Source organism: Callospermophilus lateralis, chromosome Y (assembly GCF_048772815.1).
Source record: "Callospermophilus lateralis isolate mCalLat2 chromosome Y, mCalLat2.hap1, whole genome shotgun sequence".
Lineage (NCBI taxonomy): Eukaryota > Metazoa > Chordata > Mammalia > Rodentia > Sciuridae > Callospermophilus > Callospermophilus lateralis.
In genome coordinates this window covers 5,192,435-5,215,913 of record NC_135326.1, presented here as the reverse complement: position 1 = coordinate 5,215,913, position 23,479 = coordinate 5,192,435, and the positions used below count along the sequence as shown (strand labels likewise).

Here is a 23,479-nt window from a genome sequence, read left to right as displayed (position 1 = left end):
TTTTCTATCTCTATGACGTGCCTTTTTTACGTAAAGGCTTTTCACCAATTTGAATTCCAAACTGCCAGTTTTCTAACCCTTGTTTTATTTCCCTCTTTTTCCTAGTATTATCCCATTATTAAGCCCTACCCTCTTTGCACCAAACTAGTAAGAGTAAGGAAGCAAAAAACTTTTATTTCAGTGATTGAAGAGATTAATTTGCTTACTTGTTTGAAAGATTCTGTGAAAATGAGATTTTAAAGATCACACCTTGTAAGTAATGTGAGCAGTCTAAAATTAAAATGTAAGTAATCAGTCTAAATTTTTTTTAACCGAATAAACTTCAAGAGTGGGAAACACTGTAGATTGACTGTTGCGTATAAATTGCTAGGAGACGAAAGTCATCTTGTGATGTCATAACTATCAGATTGAGAACTATTATGATGGCCTAGGTTTAGTTTATCTGTGTAGGCCTACTGAAGCAGCATTTGAAGCTGCAGTGTTCAAAACCATGCAGATGAGAAAAGTAGCCGAGGAAAAAATTATTTGAGATGGCACAAGTTTCTTCAGAAATTCAAGATGTTTCTCCTAAAGATAAATCAACTGGTTCCGAAACTTCCAACAGATCTTCACTGTGTGATCACACATTCACTGAGGACTCAGACTTAAGGACTCTGATTGAGGAAAATGCTTTTCAGGTTTTGTCTCAGGGATCCTTGATTAAAAGACCACGTTATACATTTTGTGTCTCTGAACCAGATGAAGATAATGATTTTCTTTCTCTGACCTTTCCCAGAAAACTTTGGAAAATAGTTGAAAGTGACAAATTTAAGTCTATTTGGTGGGATGAGGATGGAACTTCTATAGTAATTAATGAAGAGCTTTTCAAAAAAGAAGTTTTGGAAAGAAAGGCCCCTTTCAGAATATTTGAAACTGATAGTATGAAAAGTTTAGTTCGACAGCTTAATCTTTATGGATTTAGTAAGATGAGACAGAATTTTCAAAGATCTGCTTCTCTAGCTGACTTTTTGGCAGAAGAAAAAGAAGTCTCTGTTTTAAGCAAGGTATTCAATTTTTTTTTCATTTAACACTTACGGACTGTATGTTATTTTATTTTTATATAGTTTATTACACGAAGTAAAATCTGATTTGAAATTTGTATGAAATATTAAGGTTGAAATTATTTAACATTTTCAAATTATTGAGGGCACTAATCCTAAGATTTTAAGATATTTGCTAGTAACTTCGAATCTTACAAGTGAACTGTAAATACAGGTGCTAAAGCCACTTATTAGAGTATGGTATTCACTACTGTCTGGTTCCCAATAAGTGCATTTTAAGACAATCATCCTGACATATGATGACATTAATTTTATGTTCTAAAAATGAAATCTGTGATTTTATAGATGTTATTGTCTATTATCACTTGGTTTAAAATGTCTCTAAATAACTTTCTCCTTTGGTTTTAGTTACAGTTCTATCATAATCCAAATTTTAAACGAGGCTGTCCCCAACTTTTAGTAAGAATGAAAAGAAGAGTCGGGATTAAAAATGCTTCTCCAGTATCTACTTCATTAGTTCCAGATCTCAACAAGAAGCATCTTAGAGCAGGGGGTAATGTGGACAATCATAATTCTGGTTTAATTGCTGAAACTAGTGGAGAAAGTTTATTTTCAACCTCTACAAATCTAAATGTGCCTCTAAAAAAGGAGCCTTCTACCAGCCAAAGAATTGCTAATACAACTGACTTAATCAGAAGTGATTTTTCTCCTCCTTCATCAACTTCAGTTAGACCATCAGAGCAAATTGTAACAGATGAACATGCTATTTTAAATCAGTTGACCACTTTTCATATGCGCTCACATAGCAGCTACACTCAAGCAAATGGCCACGTTGTGAATTTCATTACAACATCTACTTCTCAATACCACATCATATCTCCCTTACAGAACAATTATTTTGGACTGATGATGGAGCCTTCTACTTTTCCAACTAGATATCCTGATATTTCAGCCAATGAGGCTCCTGTTTCTAACCTGCTACCTGCAGGCAACCCATGGTTCCCAATGCCTATGATAGCTGATACATCTGCTGCCTCGCTTTCAAGGTCAACTCATCAACCTTCTTTATATCAACATCATTCTAATTACAACTGATCTACCAAAGGAGTACTAAATATTGCAGGTCAACAGATGTTGAAATTTAGGCTGACTAATTCTTAAAATATACCTGCAATCCTCTTATTTGAACAATAAAATTACATATTCACCTTTATGGTTTCTTTTTTCCTTATTAAGAGATACTTAAGAGTAAATGGATTTATTTATATTGCATTGTTGTTATACTATTAATATTTTAATATATAGTCTCTGGTCATTTGACAGGAAGTATTATATGACCCCTGCAAGTAAATATATTTAACCTTTTAAAATAATGGAAGCAAAGAAAAAGAAATTGGAGACAGAAAAATGTTAATAAGTGACTTCTGAAATAGATGAGTCAAAGGGCTTAAGTTAGAAATACATGGAAATAAAAGATAGAAAAGAAAAATATACACTGTTTACTTCAATATTTTCTTAGTTACATTTCTACATAGATTCTAAAATCAGCATGCTTGAATTTCAGCAAAAGTAACAGTATTCATTGTATACATTTCATACCCAGTCAGATCAATAACCATGATTACTACTATTTCTGTGATAATTAGAGTACTTAAGATTTCATATCATTATCCATGGACTGTACCATTATTAGCACGTTGTGGAATTTTTATAACAAATAAAGCAAGTATAAGTTTTGATTAAAAAAAAACATTATAGCTAACTTGTGACTTTAAAATTTCTCAAGAATCCATTCATATTTTCTAATGCATACATTTTATCAGGTTGATTTTTTTGCTCCATTAATGCCATATGCTTGCTTTACCTTTTAGATTTTGAGCCCAGATCCTCACATAGCTGAAATGTCCCTTCATGACATCATCTGCTTACCTTTCCAGTTTGTCTTTGTTCCATCTCTGTTCATCTGGAGCTTCATGGAGGCAAACTCCTTTCAGCTTCTTCATTTCTGTCCTAATAACTATTAGCTATTTTTTCAGTCTACTACCTTACCTGCTTCAGTACAGATGCCACTCTTTTTAGGAGGTAATATTTTTACTACCCTACTTGTTTCTTTCTTGGACACCCTGCACTGACCTAGTACAGTGACAAATAAAAGACACCTAATACAGTGCTTAGTATAATATCTTTCATATATATATACACATACACACACACACACACACACACACACACACACACCTATACATATACATATATATACACCTAATACAGTGCTTAGTATAATATCTTTCATATATATATATACACATACACATAGATATACACACACACATGTATACATATATAGTTTTCCCCAAAACAATCATCTCACAGTATTCAAGCTACCATATTTTGGTGTTCACTCTTCACAGCAAAGTTTAATGTATGTTCACCAAAGATGTAGTGGTTTTTAAATTAGTGAAATTAGTGTCACTGATTATTACTTCAAGCAATAACTACTATGGTCTAATTTTAATTTCTAGTCATTTGAATATTATGCAAATAATATATGGAGTAAAACTTTTGGCAATATTATCAGTCTTTCCTCTTCCCAAACCAAAATATACTGATTATTTTCCTGCCTCTTCTAAAATGTATTTTCTATCTTCTGGTTTGTCTTCCCTAAGAGATCCTGCAGTTTGCTTACCCCTTCTTCCCTTACATATAGCAGAGCTTCCCAACTGTTGTGCTAAAATGAATGACAGCAAAAAAAGCAGCATTTACAGCAGATAATCTATACTATATAATATGCACTTACACACATCCCAGTGTCACAGGATAGGCCCTGATTCAGCCTTCCAGATGGCTAGGATATACAGACAACAGAGATTTCAGGCTGGAACCCACTACCAGTGATTTCAAAATATTTTCATATTGAAATTAAGCAGAGGAAGCTTGAAATCAATGACCTACAGAGGGAATCCTGATTTCTTATTCTGATACAATTTCAATGGTCTCCCTAAACCCATATGCAATGTATTATCATTATTAGCACTCCCTACTTACAAAGTGCAATTGTGTAAATGTCACTAAATATTTTACACAAATAAATGTTTCACAAAAAAGTCTGTCTTAAAAATAAATGAGAAGGAGACTGGTGGATAACTTTTGTATTTAGCACAAATAAAAACCTGGGTTTAATGCCCAGAACCAAATTTTAAAAAGAAAAAGAAATAAAAGAAAGAAGTTAGATTAAGCTGGGTAATTAATAAACCTGAGGACAAGAAAGGAAAAAAAAGAATCATGAGAGCATAAATTAACTTAGGATATGGGAAAAATATTATAGAGTTAACTACAAAATAAAGGGAGAATGGGAGGAAAGAAGGAAATAGAGAATCAAAAAATACAAAAAGTAGAGAAGACAGGATGCCTTGAACATCTGTCCCCATCTCCCCAATTTCTTTATATATACTCCAAGATGTATCACATGACAGTTTTAACATAATTGGTCAAAAGCAGTGGAGCCCTCCAAAATTTCCTTGCCGTCTCTGAGAATCTGAAGAAGGACACTGAACCTTCTTAGGCATTCTTTAAAAGCAAAACATAATTCCGGTATTCTGGCCAAAACGGAATACTGCAAATTTCTGGTATAAATGTAGTTTTTCCTGCTTCCCTCATATGTACAACTAAAATCTTTAGGTTAATATAAAACAGAAGAGTCTGAAACATGGAGTGATGAGATAAACCAATGAAGGAAAGAAATTAAATCCTGCTGAAAGATGAAGTGGATTTTTGTACTTCAGACTTAGTTCTGAAGAAGCTACAAACAAAAAATGTAAACAAACATAGAAAAATGCTCCCTAAAGTCTATTTTCTCTATATTTAGAAACAGGAAATGGGTAGTTTACTGAAACCACACTTTTATAAAATACTTTACTTGAGCCGAAAACCTCAAAGACAAAGAAATATGGATGCATCTTACCCACGCCAACAAAAGCCAAGTGGCAAATTCTGTTGCACCAGGCAGTAATAAAGTACCCAATCCTATGCAGGTGTGGCCTAATAAAGAGTTGGAGCTTGCCTATTCTTTCATCAATGGATGAGGATTCCTCTTTCAGATGTCTATGAAGACAAGAAGCAAACCTGGAATTTTGCTGTCCACCTGGCAGCATAGTCTTTTCCCTTTGCAGATCGATAATAGGCAAAACTAGCAAAAGAAGGTTACAATAAGGCCCAGAGTCTTGTAATAATATCCCAAATATCTAAATTTCAGATGAAAGTCACTCATCTTTCCAAGAAATAAAAACCTTCAACCTGAATGAAAAAAAAAAATCATTATCATTAGTGCCGTCACAGAAATGCCAGATATAAAATTCATCTGGCAAAGATTTTAAAACTGCCTTCGTGGAAGGGTTAAAATGAGTAGTTAAGAGGAAGCATGAAATGAAAAAGCATAAAGCATAAAAATTTTCAGTGGAAATACTTAAGAAATTTTGTCTTTGTAATATGTTGAAATTTTAGACGGTAATGAAAAGTTTAGGTAATAATGACTGATGTGATCCTAAACAGGTGCAGCGGAACTTCACAAAGAGTACAAAAATAACTACAGTCCAAAATCCATCATTACTGAAGATGCAAAAACTCTAAAGAAAATATTATAAATAGAATTAAGACACACATATTTTCCATGGTCAATAAGATTTCAGCCATGCACATGGTTCAGTGTTTAAAAATCAAAATAACATGCCATGTTAATAGGTTGGAGAAAAAAAAATCAACCAGTGCAGAAAAAGTTTGACAACATGCAACATTCATTTATAAAATGATTACAAACTCTTTAATAAAATACAAAAAAGAAGTGATCTTCCTTAACTTAATAGCTATAAAAAGAAAAAAACTTACAAGCTAAAATATAAGATACTGAATATTTTATACAAGGCAACAATTTCAACGTTACCACTGTTCTCTAACAATGACCATAATTCTAAATTCTAGTCAGGGCACTATGCTAAGAAGCACATATGAAATGCATAGAGATCAGAAAAGGAAAATAAAATGGTTTCTATATTAAAAATGATAAGATTGCCTACACATAAAATTCTAAAGAATCTCAAGAAGCTCACAAAATAAAAAAGTGAGTTCTTACAAGTTCACAGGATACAGGATCAACAGATAAATAATTTGAACTTCTATAAATAATGTGACCACTAAAATTAAAAAAATGCTATCTATAGTCATTTAACAATGATTTTAAATCTGTCAAAGTATGTACAAGACATACTCTAAAACAGATACCTGCCATGTTTGCTGACTGACATCCTCAACATATTACAAAGATAATTGCTTCTAATTAGGCTTGATATGCTTGCTTGATGCCATTTATAACAAAATTTCAGCAAGATATAGACAACAGCAGCAACTGAATAACAAAACAGAAAGATAGACACCGTGAGTAGAAACAGAAAACTTCAAAACATACTTACTTGATTACAACTAAGTGAATCTTGACCAAAATGCAAATGCAATCAATCCATGATAGTGTTTAAATACAAGCAGAAAAGTGAACATTCACAGGCAAAACTAAGAAAAAAAACCCTCAATATGCATACACCTCATGCAACTAAGAAAAATGCAACATGATTTTCAACACAAGGCCTGATGTAATAATGTGATTTGATAATTTACCTTTAAATTAACAACCATGTTAGCATTTCATAAAATAATATTACCTATATCATGTTTTCTTTTGTGTGCTGAGGTGAATAAATGGGTCAGTATTAAAAACACCTATCTCATAAATAATGGCACTTGTTATAATAAAGACATTCCAAGTGAACCTCAGTATTATGTCACTTATTTTTCTATTATTAACGAAGAATGTATATACTTTTTTGTGGCTGTTCTCTTAACTTTCAAATACTAGTAACTCATTGCAAGAACAATTTATAAGTAACCAGCTTTCTAATTTTTAGTGAAGTTTGTTTTTTCTTTGACATTGAAATATATGTAAATATGCTTATATGTTAAAAAGAATAGATCAAGAGATTAGTACTGGATTCTAAAGATAAGCAGAACTAAAGACATGAAGTTATGAAGTTTATTCAGCAGAAATATTAATGTTGAGAAAGTAGTTGCCACATGATTAGATAATTGCACATTGAATAAGCTAGAAAATTACTTTCTACATATTATCAAAGTACAAGAAAATACAAAGCCTGGTATTGTCACAAGAACTGCTTAATGGTAAGATTTTCCGATAACTAAAAGTAGTTTTAATAGCACTTCATTCCTTAGAACTCCTGAATAAGACTAAAGAATACTACAGTAGGCCAGGCATAGTAATCTACACCTGTTATCCCAGCAATTTGGGAGTCTGAGGCAGGAGTATAAATTTGAGGCCAGCTTCATCAGCTTTAGGGAGGCCCTAAGAAACTTAGCAAGACTCTGTCTCAAAACCAAAAAATGAAAAGGAAAGGGGATATAGTTCACTCATTAAGCATCCTGGCTTCAATATCCAATATTCAAAAAAGAAAAGAAAAGTATAACAGTTGTTAAAAAAAAATTCATGTAAATTATTTATTTAACATTGTTCTATTTCTTTGCCAAACTATTATTCCAGAATATAATTGATCATAAAAGTATAAAATTTTAAAATGGTCAGTCTCCCTTTATGAATGGAGATTCTTAAGGAGAAGTATCAAGGATAAATGTCACATACATGTACTGATCATTGGAATTTTCGGACAAATTACAATGTCATGTGTCCCTCCTATACTAGCTAAATAGCAATGAGAGCCTGGATGTTAATTCTCCATTAAAATATGGACCAAAACATGTTATGTTACTCCTGGCAGTTAGACCCATTAGCTGAGACTTCCAAATATGAGTGTAACATCAGAAATGCACTGTATAAAGCATTCATGGTTAAGGATATAGCAAATAGGACCGGGGACTTTTCCCATCTTTAGCTGTTCTTCCACCAGTTTTCTCTGGGATAGAATTGAAGCTTTTGTCATTTAAAAGCCCACGCCTCAGCCAGAGAGAAACCAGAAGGGAAAATAGGGAGAACACAAAAGGAACCCATACCTGACTAGCTCTTGACCACTCACTCTAATAGGTCAGCTGACCCCAATACAATGAGCCCCAGAAGCTCTTCCCTGTCCTTTTGTATATGAATCCTATAATTCCAGACCCTTGCTTTTTTAGCCCATCACCATTTTCTGTCCTGAAAGTGAGTCACATCAGTTTTGAATAACAAATTTTTGAATAATTTGTTCCTTTGGTCTCTGTAATTTGTACTTATACTTGGTGCTTCGCAGGTGCGGTGATAAGGAAAAGGCACTTTTGGCACCATCAGAAATGACTAAAATGTTCCTCAATTTTAAGATCTTGAGAATGTCATCAGTGAGAGTTAAGAGTACTGACAGATTTTTTATTTGATTAAAAAAAAACCTCCTTTTTTTTTAATATATATTTTTTAGTTGTTAATGGATCTTTTATTTTATTTATTTAAATGTGATGCTGAGGATCGAATCTAGGGCCTCACACATGTCAGGAAATGCTGTACTACTGAGCTACACCCCTAACCCTGATTAGTTTTATATTACTGTTTTGGCACTGGTGCCAGTCATGGATCCAAGGAGATCTCTTGGAGCACAGATTTCTGCACAAACCCTCCAGGCTCCTGACAATCACTGCAGGAATTTCAGAACAAATGAGGCTTCAATAGCAGAAGAGGTTTAATGCAAAAGCAAACACAAAGGGAGTGTGAGTATATTTGAGAGCTGAGCTGTCCCACAGAGGTGAGCAGTGATTTCTATTGTTTAAGGGAGTTTATGTCCACAAGCAGGGATTGAATCCAGATGAAATTCTCTGGAATTGGAAGGTAGTAATGAACTCTGCTCAGCTTCTTTAGCATCTAATTGTAGGATATGTGTGAGTATGTATGGTAATGGGCCTTAATGAGCAGAAGGGCAAAGTTCAGATTTTCCTGGCATGCCTGCTTGGGAAGCAGCTGGAGCTGGCTCAAGGAGGTGGCCACCTAGTGGCTGGATATACTGATACTTCGTTCAGTCAGATGCTAGAAGGATGCATCTGCTTAGACAAGCTGCCACTGCATTAGCTACAGAATGCCTATGTTTGAGCCCAAACACCCACTGCCTGGGCCCAGCTCCTAAGCTATCTGCATAAGCTGTTTTTGTACCTAGTTTCTCCTACTCCTTAACCCAGCATTATTCCAGGTATGTCAGAAAGCTACATTTCAAGTCTTTCAACAATTCTGTGAGAGTTGTCCAATTTTATTTCTTCTAAAACATAGCTCCAGTTAAGGCAAATTTGTCACCATGACTCCAAGGACACAGGAAAAAATAACAAAATCAGAAACTTCCTGTATGCTCATTATTAATCATAAGTCACCGTCCATGCACTTGATCCCCAAAGAGGCCACTCTATTTCTGACTTCACTAAAGACTAGTTTTGTTTTAAATGACAGCAAAATTTATTCTTGGAAATGCACGCAACTTACATGTACATACTGGAAGTTTTTTAATGCATGAACTTAAACCACGCTTCAAAAATCAAGATTGAAAATATGTTCATAGTTATTCTAAGGGGCCATTCTCAGTTACTCATCCTAAACCCAATTTAATACTATTCTGTCCTCTGAGCTTCAAGTTAAGTTTTTATGTTCCTAATATCACATGAATGAGAGTCTCCTTTGGATTTAGTTTCCCTTCATCTAAAACACTTTAGCGGTACTTTCATGTTACTCAGTGAATAGCAGTGCTTTCTTCTTATTGCTGTGTAGTCTATTTATTACTTTCCTTTTTCTGTTTACTAACTTTCCATTCCTTTAGACTCTCTCTTCATATTTTCATATATATTATGAGATCTATATAACAGTATTCAAAACACACACACTTATGTAGTTACATTACATAGACACCTTAATTCTTTGAGTGTTGTACACTTACAGTAGATATGTGATACCTGGTTGATTTTTTCTTTGACATCAGAAGCTATTGAAGATTGAAATGTAGGTATTACAAATGCCTGTTGGAACAAAGCATTGCCTCAAAACCATTTTCAGGTATACATGAAGTGCAAATCACTTCCTTAATATTAAAATGCTATTATTTGCCCTTTTCACTATGCTGACATTTGCACAAAGATACAAATACATTTCCAGGCTTCCAACAAAATGTGGATCAAGACAGTAGTGCTAAAGTGTTATTATATACTTTATTAAATAAAGATAATAAAATAGACGGAAGCAAATATTTCATTTAAGAATTAAAAAATGTAAAAAAGTAAACAATAAAAAGTGATTGAAAATAAAGGAGGGTGCATGGTGGTAGATACCTCTAATCCCAGCCATGCAGAAGGCTGAGGCAGGACCACTGAAAACCAAGGAAAATGTTGGCCCATCATTTAGAAGACCCCATCTCAAAATTAAAAAAAAATATAAAAAGGGTGGAAGATGCAGCTCACTGGTTGAGTACTTGCCTAGAAAGCATGAGGCTCTAGATAAGTAATTGAATAAGTAAAGGAAGGAAGGATAGGAGAGAGGGATTGGGAGAAAGGAAAATGTTCCTGACATACAAACAGAACACTTTGTGAAGACTGGAGTTATATTGCCACAAGTCAAGGAAATACCAATGCTAGAAGAAAGCCTCTTACAACATATCCTTCTCTACACATTTGGAAAGAGGCACTGCCAACACCTCAATTTTGGACTTTTCATCTAAAGAACTAAATATAACATATTTTTATCTTTTGAGACATCCATTTCATGGTCTTTGTTATGAAAACCCAAAGTAAACTAACATACACACAACTTTGATGCACAACATTGACCAACTTTTGATTCTGCTGTTCCACACCCCAAACATCACCATTCAGTTCCTCAAGCACAGCATTATCTAAAGGGACTCTTTGCTGTCTAACTTGATAATATATTTTGCTTCTTCATGGACACAGCCTTGTTTATTTTAGTTGATTTTTAATATTAATCTATTCTCTATAACAGAGATTATGTTGTGGGTGGCCAGCATTCCAGCTTGTTCTGTTCACTGCTCATCTCACAATAAGTAAAACAAGAAAAAAACAAAACCAAAGTTACAAGAATAAGAAGAATAAGGTTAAACTGGGAATGCAGATTTTTCTGCATAGACAGAACAGTTATGCATGTTGATTACTTTATTTCCTTCCTTCTTCTCTCTTCCCTGCTTCCTCTTTCTTTTTTTCTCTTACTCTTTTTTTTTTGTGCTGGGTATACACTGGTCAAAAAAACTTGGGGTACACGAAGGAGAGAGCAATCCATACAAAAATATTTTCTAACATGCTAGACTTGAAACATGAACATAGACATGGGTGTGAGTTATTTTTGCCTTCTGTGAATGAGATGGTTCTGATGTTATATTTTGTCTGTAAGCTGTAAAAAAAATGTGTTCTAAGCCTTGCTCTGCCATTCTTCCTCAAAGAAATAAGAAGAAATTGAGTAATCAAGCAGATAAAATAGAACAGAGCAGGAGTGGCCATATTGAGTTTGGGCAGATAAAATAGACTGGAAGACAATCGCTGCCATAAAAGAAAAAGAAAACAGTATAACCACCAATGTTCACATTAAATTGAAGAACTCAATAACTTAACTTATATCTCATGGAAGTAAAAATACAACATCAGTATTCCAAGGTTGTCGGAAGGAGGAAAAAAATACATACTGACGCACAAATAGGCACAGCAACATGTTTTTGCTAAAGGACGTGAAGCTACGCATTTTAAAAATTTAGTTCAGAGGGTAAAATTTTGGTACGAGTCCTTTAGCACTTTGTTTTATTTTAGTGGTTAAAAAAAAAAAGAATTGCAAAGATATCCCTCATTTCAGCCAGTTGTTTTTTTTAGTACTGGAATATAGACTTGCACTTTTGAGATTCTTTTATGAAACGTATGAGGATAAATTAAGTAATTAAAAATATCAAGAGCTTCAAGTGTGAGAAAAAGAGAAACATTTTAGTCTCTTAAGTTTTGCCTCATCCTTGCTTCCTTTTCTCTATGGAATTTTCTTCTTGAAAAGATGATTTTCTCAGCTATTCTATGCACTGAAACGTCGGGCTCAGACTAAAGTCAACCATAGGTTTAGATGTCACAGCCACAATCCCATGAGCTTTAATATTTCTTCCTTTCAATGTTTTGCTTAGTGGGGAGACTTAAGCTTTGAGAACCAGGATATGGGTGCCCTACGTTTTCCAGTTCAACAGTGAATACCAGGTACATAGGCAATGCAGGAACAATACTGATGGTTAAAAAAAAAAAAAAATGACAATTGAACAGATAATCCCAATCTGGGAGCACTAAATAAGACAACTAGCCTGGGTTCTTTTAAAATATAAACAGTGAAGGACTTATAGGATAAAGAAGTCTAAAAAAAATGATTTATTGGATGTTGTAGTGCAGCTCTGTAATTGCAATGACCCAGAGACCTGAAACAGAAGTATGGGGAGTTTAAGGACAGCTGGGAAACTGAGGGTGACCCTGACTCAAACTAAAAAATTATTTCGGGGATGCAGCTGAGTTTGTTGTTCAGTGGTAAAGCAATTCCAGGAGGGAGGGAGGGAGGGAGGGAGGGGGGGGAGGTATTGAGAGATTGAGATTTTCTTAAATAAATAGGGCTGGGGAAGTATTTCAGTGGTAGAAATGTCGGGCTCAGACTAAAGTCAATCTTAGATGTGGAAAACTGGATAAAATATGTTTTTTCCTTAGCATCTCTGACATGAGGGCAAATGCTGGGTATACACTGGTCAGAAAAACTTGGGGTACATGAAGAAGAGAGAAATCTATATGAAAATCTTTCTAACATGCTAGTTTAAGGTTATTTGGACACCTCTAGGTGTCATACAAAGTTTTACATAGCTAAACTATAGCCGAGGTTCACATGCACAAGAGTACGGCTGACAGATGCAGTTCCAAGAGTGGCAACATCACTCATTACTCATCATCAAGAACCCAGAAGACCATCTGGCAACCTTTTACCTTTACTAGAAGAGGCTAACGTGTTTTGGTGTCTCTAATTTTGTGATTAAAAATGAGTACTGTGATACTATATATCAATGATGTATTAGCTGAAAGAGAAATTAGGGAAACTATCCCATTTACAATAGCCTCAAAAACAAACCAACAAAAACAAACAAACAAACCCTTGCAAATCAATCTAACAAAACCATGAAAACCAGAGAACACTAAAGGAAAATATTGAAGAAGACCTTAGAAGATAGAAAGACCTCTTAGGCTCTTGGATATGCAGAATTGATATTGTCAAAATGTCCATACTACCAAAAGCACTATACAGATTTCATGTGATTCCTATTGAAATTCCAATTTCTATTTCTTCATAGAAAAATAAACAGCAGTCATGAAATTCATTTGGATGGAGGCCCAGAACAGCTAAAGCAATCCTCATCAGGAAAACTGAAGCAGGAGGCATCAGAATATCAGAACTACAGAGCTATAGTAGCAAACCAACATGGTACTGGCCCCCAAACAGGCATGAAGGCCAACAGAACAGAATAGAAGATAAAGAATCATACTAACAAATATCAGTTATCTCATGCTGGACAAAGGAGCCATAAACATATTTTTAAAAAAGACAGCCTCTTCAATAAATGGAGCTGGGAAAACTGGAACTCCTTATGCAGTAGAATGAAATTAAACCCCCATCTTGCACCTTGTGCAAAACTCAAAATGGATTAAGGACCTACTTGTTAGACCAAAGATCCTGTGCTTACCAGAAAAAAAATGTAGGCTCACTCTGTATAATGTTGACTTAGGAACTGACCCCCCACCAATAAGAATGGTAAAGTGAAAGAAGTAAAACCAAAATTAATAATTGGGATAGTGTCAAACTAAAAAGCTTCTTCACAGCAAAAGAACAGTAAAAAGAGAGCCTTCAGAACAGGAGAAAATCTTAGCCATCTGCTCCTCAGACACAGCATTGATCTCCAGGATCTACAAAGAACTCAAAAAACTAAGACCACAGAAACAAACAACCCAGTTAGCAAATGGTCAAAAGAACTGAAGAGGCACTTCACAGAAGAAATACAAATGGCCAAGAAATACATGAAAAAAAAATGTTCAACATCTCTTGCAATTATAGAAATGCAAATTAAAACACTGAGATACCAACTTACTTGAGTCCAAATGGCAATTACCAAGAATACAAGTGAAAATAAATGCTGGCAAGGATGTGGGGGGAAAGGTACATTGTGGTGGGAATGAAAATTGGTGCAAAGCCTACAGAGATTCCTATGGAAACTTTTAATGGAATTACCACTTGACTCAGTCATCCCACTGCCCAGTTTATACCCAAAGGATTTAAAATCGGCATACTACAGTGACACAACCACATCAATGTTTATAGCAGCTCATTTAGGATTTCCAAATATTTTAGATTTTGGGAAAATCTAGTTAAACTATGGAACCAGATGAATGGACTAAGAAAATGTGGTATAGATACATAATGGAACATTATTCAGCCATAAAGAAGAATAAAGTTCTGTCACTTGCCAATAAATGGATGGAACTGGAGACTACCATGCTAAGTCAATCTCTAAAAACCAAGGACCGAATGTCTTCTTTGATATGTAGATATTGACACAAAATAAGGGGGAAGGAGGAAAAAATAGAAGTTCATTGTGTTAGACAAATAAGGGAAGGGAAGAGGGGATAGGAATAGAAAAGACATAAAATGATTGGGATAGTGTCAAACTAAAAAGCTTTTCTATGTTCATATATGAATACACAACCAGTGAAACTCCATAACATGTACAATCATAAAAATGGGATCCTAATAAGTTATACTCCATGTATGTATAATATGTCAAAATACACTCTACTATCATATATACCTAAAAGAACATTTTTTAAAGTATGCTAGCCAAATATGGTGCTGCAAGCCTGAGATTCCAGTTGCTCAGGAGGCTGAGGCAGGAGGAAGGCAAGTTCAAAGCCAGCCTCAGCAATTTAGTGAGGCCCTAACCAACTTAGTGAGACCCTGTCTCTAAATAAAAATACAAGGAAGGAGTGAGGGATGTGGTTCAATGGTTTAGTGACCCTGAATTCAATCCCCAGGAGATCAACAAAAGTCAACTGTGGTCCAGGCATGGTGATGCCTGCCTGTAATCCCAGCAGCTCTGGAGGCTGAGGTGGGAGGATCTCAAGTTCAAGGCAGCCTCAGCAACAGGAAGATGCTAAGCAACTCAGTGAGCCTCTCTCTTTAAGTAAAATACAAAATAGGGCTGGGGTGGGACTCAGTGGTCGAGGGCCGCTGAGTTCAATCCCTGGTACCAAAAAAAAAAAAAAAAAAAAGAAAGAAAGAAAAACTAAAGTATGCTAACATCTAATACACTAGATTTTGAGAAAGTTATATCCTCATGGTTCATGTGTATAGTCAGTGCTTGTAGTGGGGACTTATCTATCTATATACTTATGTGTGTGTGTGTGTGTGTGTGTGTGTGTGTTGTGTGTGTGTGTATTTATTTTAAAATGTTTTTTTTTCTTTTTAATGTGTACCTTTCATTTTTATTTTATTTTTAAAGTTGTAGATGGATATAATACCTTTATTTCAGTTTTGTTTTGCTTTTTATGTGGTGCCAGGGATACTTGCCCACCAGTACCTCACCATGGTGGGCAAGCACTCTACTTCTGAGCCAAAACCCTGGCCAATATAATATATTTTTAATAGCCAGTTTTCATACATAGTTAATGATTCACACTTCATCTTTAGATCTTGAAAATACATTTGTTCCATATCTTCATTGACATTTTTTTGTCTCTGAAATGTGATTTTTTTGAATTTCTCTTATTTCCAAAGATTGTGATTTTTATACTTATTGATGAAATACGTATGTTTTGTTCAGTATTATTTCCACTTTCTTGCCTTCTTTCTTATTGGGGCTCCCTATATGTGCCTTTCTATAAAAAGTGTTTTGAGCCAGGCATGGATTTGTCATACAGTGGCTCCGGAGGCTGAGGCAGGATGATGGTGAGTTCAAAGCCAGCCTCAGCAATGATAAGGCGCTAAGCAACATGCCTCTAAATAAAACACAAAATAGTGCTGGGAATGTGGCTCAAGGTTGAATGCCCTGAGTTCAATCTCAAGTACCAAAAAAAAAAAAAAAATGTTTTGATATATATGAGGTAATTCATTTCCCCCAATCTGTCACTTCATTTTATATCTTTAATGGTACCATTTGATGAATACAAACTTTATTACAATATTTTCCTGATTTTTAATAAAAATACGGTTTTGCATTTTAAAAAAAAGAAATGAGCAACAGGAAGAAAGAAAAATGAGAGTAGATGGGAAAAAAATAGGATAAAAGACCAAAAAAAACCTTACACATGTCAAATTTGAAAAAGTCAGTAAGCTTACCAGGCCCTCAATAATCCACACTGTGTTGTTCATCATGATGAAAGGCCCTGGGTAGAAGATGGGACCAGTAGCCATCCTGAAACACCAGGTATGGGACCCCTCTTCTACAGAGTACTTCTTTAATACTTTTTCCCCCTTGAAAAGATTCACCATTATTAACCAGACCTTTCCACAACTATCATAGGGAAGGCAGTGCATGTAGTCCACAAGGCTGAACAGGACATTCCCAGAAAGTATCCTTAAAGACGGTACCTTACTCACACATCTGACAGCTGAGGAAACAACAACCTGCCTACCCCTAAAAGGTCAGAGAGCCATAGAACTTTAGCAGAGGTAGCATTTGTACAGAAATAGATAAAAACAGGTCACATGTCCAGAAATCTAGACAAGAAACATTTCTAGATTGTACCCCCAAAAAACAAACAAACCAGGACAAGGAATGAAGATTTTGATTCCTAGGAATTCAGGAAAAGACCAAATATCCCCTCAAGTTAGTTACTAAATGACTCCTATAGAGACACTCAGAGTTGTCTAATGTCTGGCTATACAAAACACTTCACATTTACGCCTGCTAGAAACCTCTGGCACTTTTTGCATCTTTTTTTTTTTTTTTTTTTTTTTTTAATGAGAAATCAGGGAATCAGGCTCAGGGTCAACCGCTAAATAAAACACAAAATAGGGCTGAGGATGTGGCCCAAGGGTCAAGTGCCTTGAGTTCAATTCCCAGTACCCAAAAAAAAGGGTGGAGGGGTTTGCTATGTGTGAGGTGATTTGTTTCTCCCAATCTGTCATTTCATTTTGTATTTTTAATGGTACCATTTGATGAATATAAATTTTATTATACTGAGCCAGCCCTATTTTGTATTTTATTTGTAAACAGGGTATCACTGAGTTGCTTGGTGCCCTGCTGTTGCCAAGGCTGGTTTTTAAACTCTCGATCCTTCTATCTCAGACTCCAGAGCCTCTGGGAGGTATGCACCACAGCGCCTGGCCATTTTCTGCATCTTTTTCTGATGAAGTTTCTTCTTCTCTACTCTGGTTTCTTCTCTGTCTCAGAAGGCCAAGTCTTAACGGCTTCAATCAGTCTTCACTTTCTCGCAGACAAATATAGGCACTACCAAAGACAGGCACTACATACCTCTTTCTTGTTAGACCCTTGCGTTTTCTGAAACATGTATTTCTGGGTGGGCAGAAGTCCTCTTCTAACACTTCCTCCTCCTGATGGCCTCTACAGGTTGTACTGTCAAATCAATAAGAAAAAAACAGAAGGCAAAAAGCAGCCTTCTTTACCTTCTTTAAAACAATTTACAGTTAGATACATTTAAGTACTTATGCAACATAATGAGCTATAATTTAACTTTTCTTTTACTCAACTCCACAGGTTTGGTCATCCCATGTGCCCTGGGCCCAGGAAGCATCAAAGTAAAAGAGACCTCCAAAGTGTGGCAGCCTGGTCTTCTTTTACTGGAGTTCTTTCAGTTCTGCAAAAGTTAAGGAATGTAGCAGGTATGTCTCTCAGGAGTGCTTGTATAAATTTGTAAAAAATCTCCCCCTTCACAGCAGCCCAACAGACCTTTTGGGCATATAAACCATCTAACATCTCTAGGGGTTCAGTCCCTTATCTCTTTCTGATCTCTTAGAATAGGCTTTTGCTTTTCACCTTCTTTAAAACTGGTTCCTAATGCGCTGTCCCACCTTTTTTCTCCTACCTGTTTTCCCCTAACCCTCACCTCCAGATTTTAAACAGTAAACTGTCAGGAGCCATTCTCTCACGTGACTGGGTGACTCCCGGTCAGGGTCTGAGGTGCTCTGGCTGTGTCAGAGCTTTCCCGGCCCTCTCCTGTTGAGAGAACCTGTCCGTGTGGGGGTGTGACTGACCACTGACCCCGGAGGCCCAATCACTGACCCTGACCTTGGAGTGCGGCCCCCCTTCAACCTTCAATGGATGGAATTATCCCCTGAATTTCTTGCTCCCCAATAAAAGGCTACTCCCTGGCTATTCTCTCTCTCTCTCTCTCTCTCTCTCTCTCTCTCTCTCTCTCTCTCTCCTGCTAGCCCTGAGTAATCCTTGCTGCCCTACCGGGTGGTTAGAGGTGGGAACCAGAGAGGGGAGCCGTCTCGGACCTGGTCATAGAAAAAGGTAACTGAGTCTGTGTGTTTATTTCGATCTCTGCTAGCTAAGTTTTATGCCAAGAACCTCATTAATGAAACCATTGTGCTGGCCGCATGGTAGAGTGAACAATATACTCCATCAAGAGAGGGAAGATTCTTGTGACTGTTGACTTTTGCAACAATTTCATATGGGGTATATCCCAGGGGTCTATAATAGTGCCTGAAGAGTATTAAGCTCAGAGGAATGGTTGTTAATTATGGATCAGAGAGCAGAGTTCAAAGTCAAGAGCAAGCCCGGAGTGCAAGCACACACTGTAATCCACCTGTAATCAAGAGGCTGAAGCAAGAGGATAGCAAGTTCAAATCCAGTCTCAACAACTTAACAAGACTCTGTGTCAAAATAAAACATAAAAGATCTGGAGATGAGGCTCAGAGGTTAAAGGTACAATTCTAAATCCCTGGTGTGTGTGTGTGTGTGTGTCTCCATCCACAGTGAAAGACATGTAGGGGGCCATTTGACCCACAGTTTCTAAAGAAGATATCCTATCTTTTTTATTAAGATACTTTATGAAAGAATACAGAAAGACAAGTTCTGTGCACATTTCTGCTTACTATAATCCATATGAATGCTGCAGCCCGCCTGCAAAGAACAAGCAAATAGCCCCTACCAACAGCAAACACTGTAGCTCTGAGCCATTTTCTTATGACCAAGGAGTAAATATAGTCATACTTACATACACACCCAGGTAGTTTGTTGACCATGCTTCAGTGCTCTAACTGGCTTTAAGTACCTCTTGGGGTGGTGGCCTAGAAACAACACCAAACTCTCACAGAATTTCAGCTCCATTGGGTTGAGTGACTTGAGTTCAATTCCCAGTACCAGGTGGTGGTGGGGGGGGGTGTTTGTCTCATCTGACACTAAAAAAAAAAAAAAAAAAAAATGCTAGTATTTGCTAACTACTAATTCTTAGGAGAAAGCCCATTTTGAAAGTAGGAAAAAATAGACCCCACAAAATTTCCAAACTATGGAAGCCCTCACATTCTTTGTTGTCCTTACTGAGTTTAAAGGTGTCAAGATAAGCCAACTGGAGGAAAAGCCAGTCCCTGGCTGCATAGTCAAGAATGATCTCTCTTGTGAGACAGACTCCAGAACTATTTATTGTGATGCTAAGAGCAAGTCTGGGGGAACACCAGCTCAGACTTCAGGGCAGCATTTCTCTCCTACCTCTGCCCACCAGATTTGGCTTCATTGAATAAAACAGGAAAACTTCCTTTCTGCCAAAAATGGAAGTCCCCAATAAGGAAGGACCACAAGAGTGGAATAATGAGTCTTGGGGACACAGATGGAGCTTGACTAAATGTGCCCTACAACCACAAGATGCCAAGAACGCAAAGGAATCTTCCTTTTCAGAGAAATTCTGCTCTGCGATCCTGATCCAGAGGAAGGTAGAGGAAGGAGAATTGTACTTTTGGGATTCCACCTCTGAAATTTTATGTCTCCTAGTAGAAATTCACTAGAGTCCACTGCCCGCCTTGTAGTTGTTGTCTTTCTCTCACTTCAAGATTCTTCCTTATGCTTGACGTGTGAAAGATTTCCAGGAACACACATCCCAAAAGTTGCTTACTCAGAGAGAAAATTGCACATTGACTCATGATAAATATAAAAATAGCATACATATTTTGTCGATCATTTCTTTTTTTTTTTTAACTTACTGGAGGTAAAGGAGATAGAAGAAGAGAGAGAGAGGGAGAGAGAAAGACTTAGATGATGCTTTCAAGGTTTATTTAAGTTCTTTTGTGTGTCAGTACTTCTTCTTATGCCTAAATCACTCTGTATTATTTTGTTAAAAATGTTTTTCTTCCTTTATAAGTTCATATGACATTTATGAGATTAACGGTTAACCAATATAAAGTGTATGGCTTCGTACCATCTACTAATGTACAATTACCTTGAGCATATTTTTCATGTGCTTCTTGTCTGTCTGAGCATCTTAAAATTACACATCAAGCATAAAGTAAGGAAGTCTGTGACCCAAATGGGCTTAAAAGACATTTTTAGACTATCCCACCTCAAAACAGCAGCATTAACCTTTAAGCTTTAAGTTTATCCAAGACTGCACATGAAACTTTTTCCAGGGGAGATTATATTCTAGGCCACAAAGCAAATCTTAGTAAATACAAAAACAAAAACAAACAAACAAAAAACTATACAACCCTATGTATCCTAACAGATTATACTGGAATGAAACTAGGAATCAACAGAAGAATAAAAACCACATAAGCAAACAGAAATTGAACAGTGTTTTCTTAATGAATAGTGGATCAGGAGAGAATAGAAAAACAACAAATTCTTAGAAACAAATGAGTACAGAGATACAACAGAAAATCTCAGGGACAATATGAAAGCAGTTCTAAGAGAAATATTGATAGCACTGAGTCATGGCATTGAAATATTGGGGCTATCCCAAATAAACAATGGAGCAGAGGCTCCATCTCAAGGTCTTAGAAAATGAACAAACCAGCCTCCAAAACAATAGGAGACAGAAAATAATTACAGTTGGAGCCAAAACCAATGAAATTAAGAATAAGAAAACAATACATAGAAAAAAGGCAATGAGGAGCTGGTCCTTTGAAAGGACAAATAAGGCTGCCAAACTAACTGATGGAATTAGTGAGAAAACACAAACCAAGAAGATCAGAGATGAAAAAGGAAATATCATCATAGACCCTTCTAAAAATCCAGAGGATTCTCAAAACCTATTTTGAGAATTTATACTTCAACAAACTGGAAAAATCTGAAGGACTCTAACCAGTTTCTGTCCATACAGAACTTTCCCAAACTGCATCAGAAAGTTATACAACACCTAAACAGACCAATATCAAGTAATGAAATTGAGCCAGCAATTAAAAGCCTTCTAACAAAGAAAAGGTGAGTACAATGTATTCTCAGTTGAGTCCTACCAGACCTTGAAAAAAGAACCAACATCAGTCTTTCTCAAATTATTCTATGAAACTGAAAGAGAGGGAACACTCCCAAAAACATTTTGTGAGGTCAGTACAACTCTGATACCAAATGCAGACAAAGAAGCATATGGAAAAGAAAACTACATATCAATATTCCTAATGAACAGAGATGCAAAAATATTTACTCATAATATTAGAAAACCTCATTTAAAAATACATCAAGGCCAGGTATGGTGGTGCAGGCCTGTAATCCCTGTGGCTCTGGAGGCTGAGGCAAGAGGATTGCGAGTTCAAAGCCAGCCTCAGTAATTTAGTGAGGCCCTAAGCAACTCAGTGAGACCCTGTCTCTAAATAAAATACAAAATAGGGCTGGGGGTATGGCTCAGTGGCCGAGTGACCCTAATCACTGGTAACAAATAAATAAAAACATATCAAAAAAGATAATACACCCGGACCAAGTAGGTTTTTTCCCCAGGGATGGAAGTTTGGTTCAATATATGAAAACTAAATAAGTCTCCACTTAAACAGAATTAATTACAAGAATCTCAATAAATGTAGAATAAGCCTTTGATAAAATACTATAGCCATTCATGAGAAAGGAAGGAAGGAAGGAAGGAAGGAAGGAAGGAAGGAAGGAAGGAAGCCAGCCAATTTAAAAAAATAGGGGGAAGCTAAGGATGAAAAATATTATAAGGGCCATTTATGACAACCACAAAGCCACCCTCATACTAACTGGTGAAAAACTAAAGGCATTTCCCCTAAAATCAAGACCAAAAAAAGGTTCTTCAATCTTACCACTCTTATTCAATATAGTCCTCAAAATATCATAGGCCAGAGTGATCAGGCAAGAACAGGAAATCAAATGGATACAAGTAGGAAAAGAAAAAAACCAAATATCTCTGTTTTCTAAGAATATGACTCTATACTTACAACCCTCAAAAAAACTCTACCAGAATACTTCTAGAGCTTGCAAATTAGTTGAGCAAAGGAGCAGTGTAACAAGTTCAACACCCATAAGTCAATAGTTTTTCTATACTACAACAGTGAATCAGGCAATAAAGACATCAGGAAAACCATCCTGTACATAAATATTTTGAAATATTTTGTACTTGGGACTTGAACTGAGTTAAAGAGGCTTTACAGTGAAAATTATAGAACCCTGAAGAAAAAAATTGATGAAGATGAAAAGATGTCTCATGTTGTTGTGTATTATTGTATATATTATATATTATTGTGTATATATTATCAAAATGACCATACTCTCAAACCCATTATACAGATTCAATGCAATTCTTATCAGAAAACTAATGACATTCTACAAACAACTCAGAAAAATAGTCCTAAAATTAATTTGAATAAATAACACCCTGACTAGCCAAAATAGTCAAGAAAAAGAGAGATGCACAATGCACCTCAATACCTGCTTTCAAATTATACTCCAGAGCCCATAGTAACAAAACTAGCATGGTATTGGCATCACAATAGACATTAAATCCAATGGAACATAATGGAAGGCCGAGGTATGTCCACAAATTTATCTGTCAACTTATACTTGATGGAGATCCCAAAAATAAATATATTAGAAAAGCCAGGCTTATAAACAAATGGTGCTGGGAAATGGATATACATATGTGGAAGAATGAAACTAGATTCCTATTATTTTCCCTGGACAAAAGTGAAAACGAAGACTTAGGAATTAGTTTGGAAACTTTGCAACTGTTACAAGAAAACCTAAGGTCAAGACCCCATCATATTCATATTCGTGCAGGCACTGACTTCCTTAACAATACCTCTAAAACTCAGAATATAAAATCAAGAATTAATAAGTGAAATGCCATCAAATTGAGAAGTTTCTGGACCACAAAGGAAGCAGTGAAAAACATAAATACCCTAAAGAATGAAAGAGAGGGGCTGGAACTGTGGCTCAGATGTTGAGCACTCACCTAGCATGTGTAAG

At 35.9% G+C, this 23,479-nt stretch overlaps 1 protein-coding gene across 2 annotated transcripts; it reads left to right on the top strand.

Moving 5' to 3' along the window:
• The first annotated feature begins 530 nt into the window (after positions 1-530).
• Positions 531-2,135, top strand: LOC143639797 (heat shock transcription factor, Y-linked-like). 2 transcript variants are annotated; one of them, XM_077107858.1, is made up of 3 exons: positions 667-677; positions 776-1,043; positions 1,449-2,135. In XM_077107858.1, the coding sequence occupies exons 1-3, from the start codon at positions 667-669 to the stop codon at positions 2,133-2,135; spliced, it is 966 nt and encodes a 321-aa protein (XP_076963973.1). The 2 variants fall into 2 exon arrangements, with proteins under 2 accessions (XP_076963972.1, XP_076963973.1); XM_077107857.1 differs by having other exon boundaries at positions 531-1,043.
• The last annotated feature ends 21,344 nt before the right edge of the window (positions 2,136-23,479 follow it).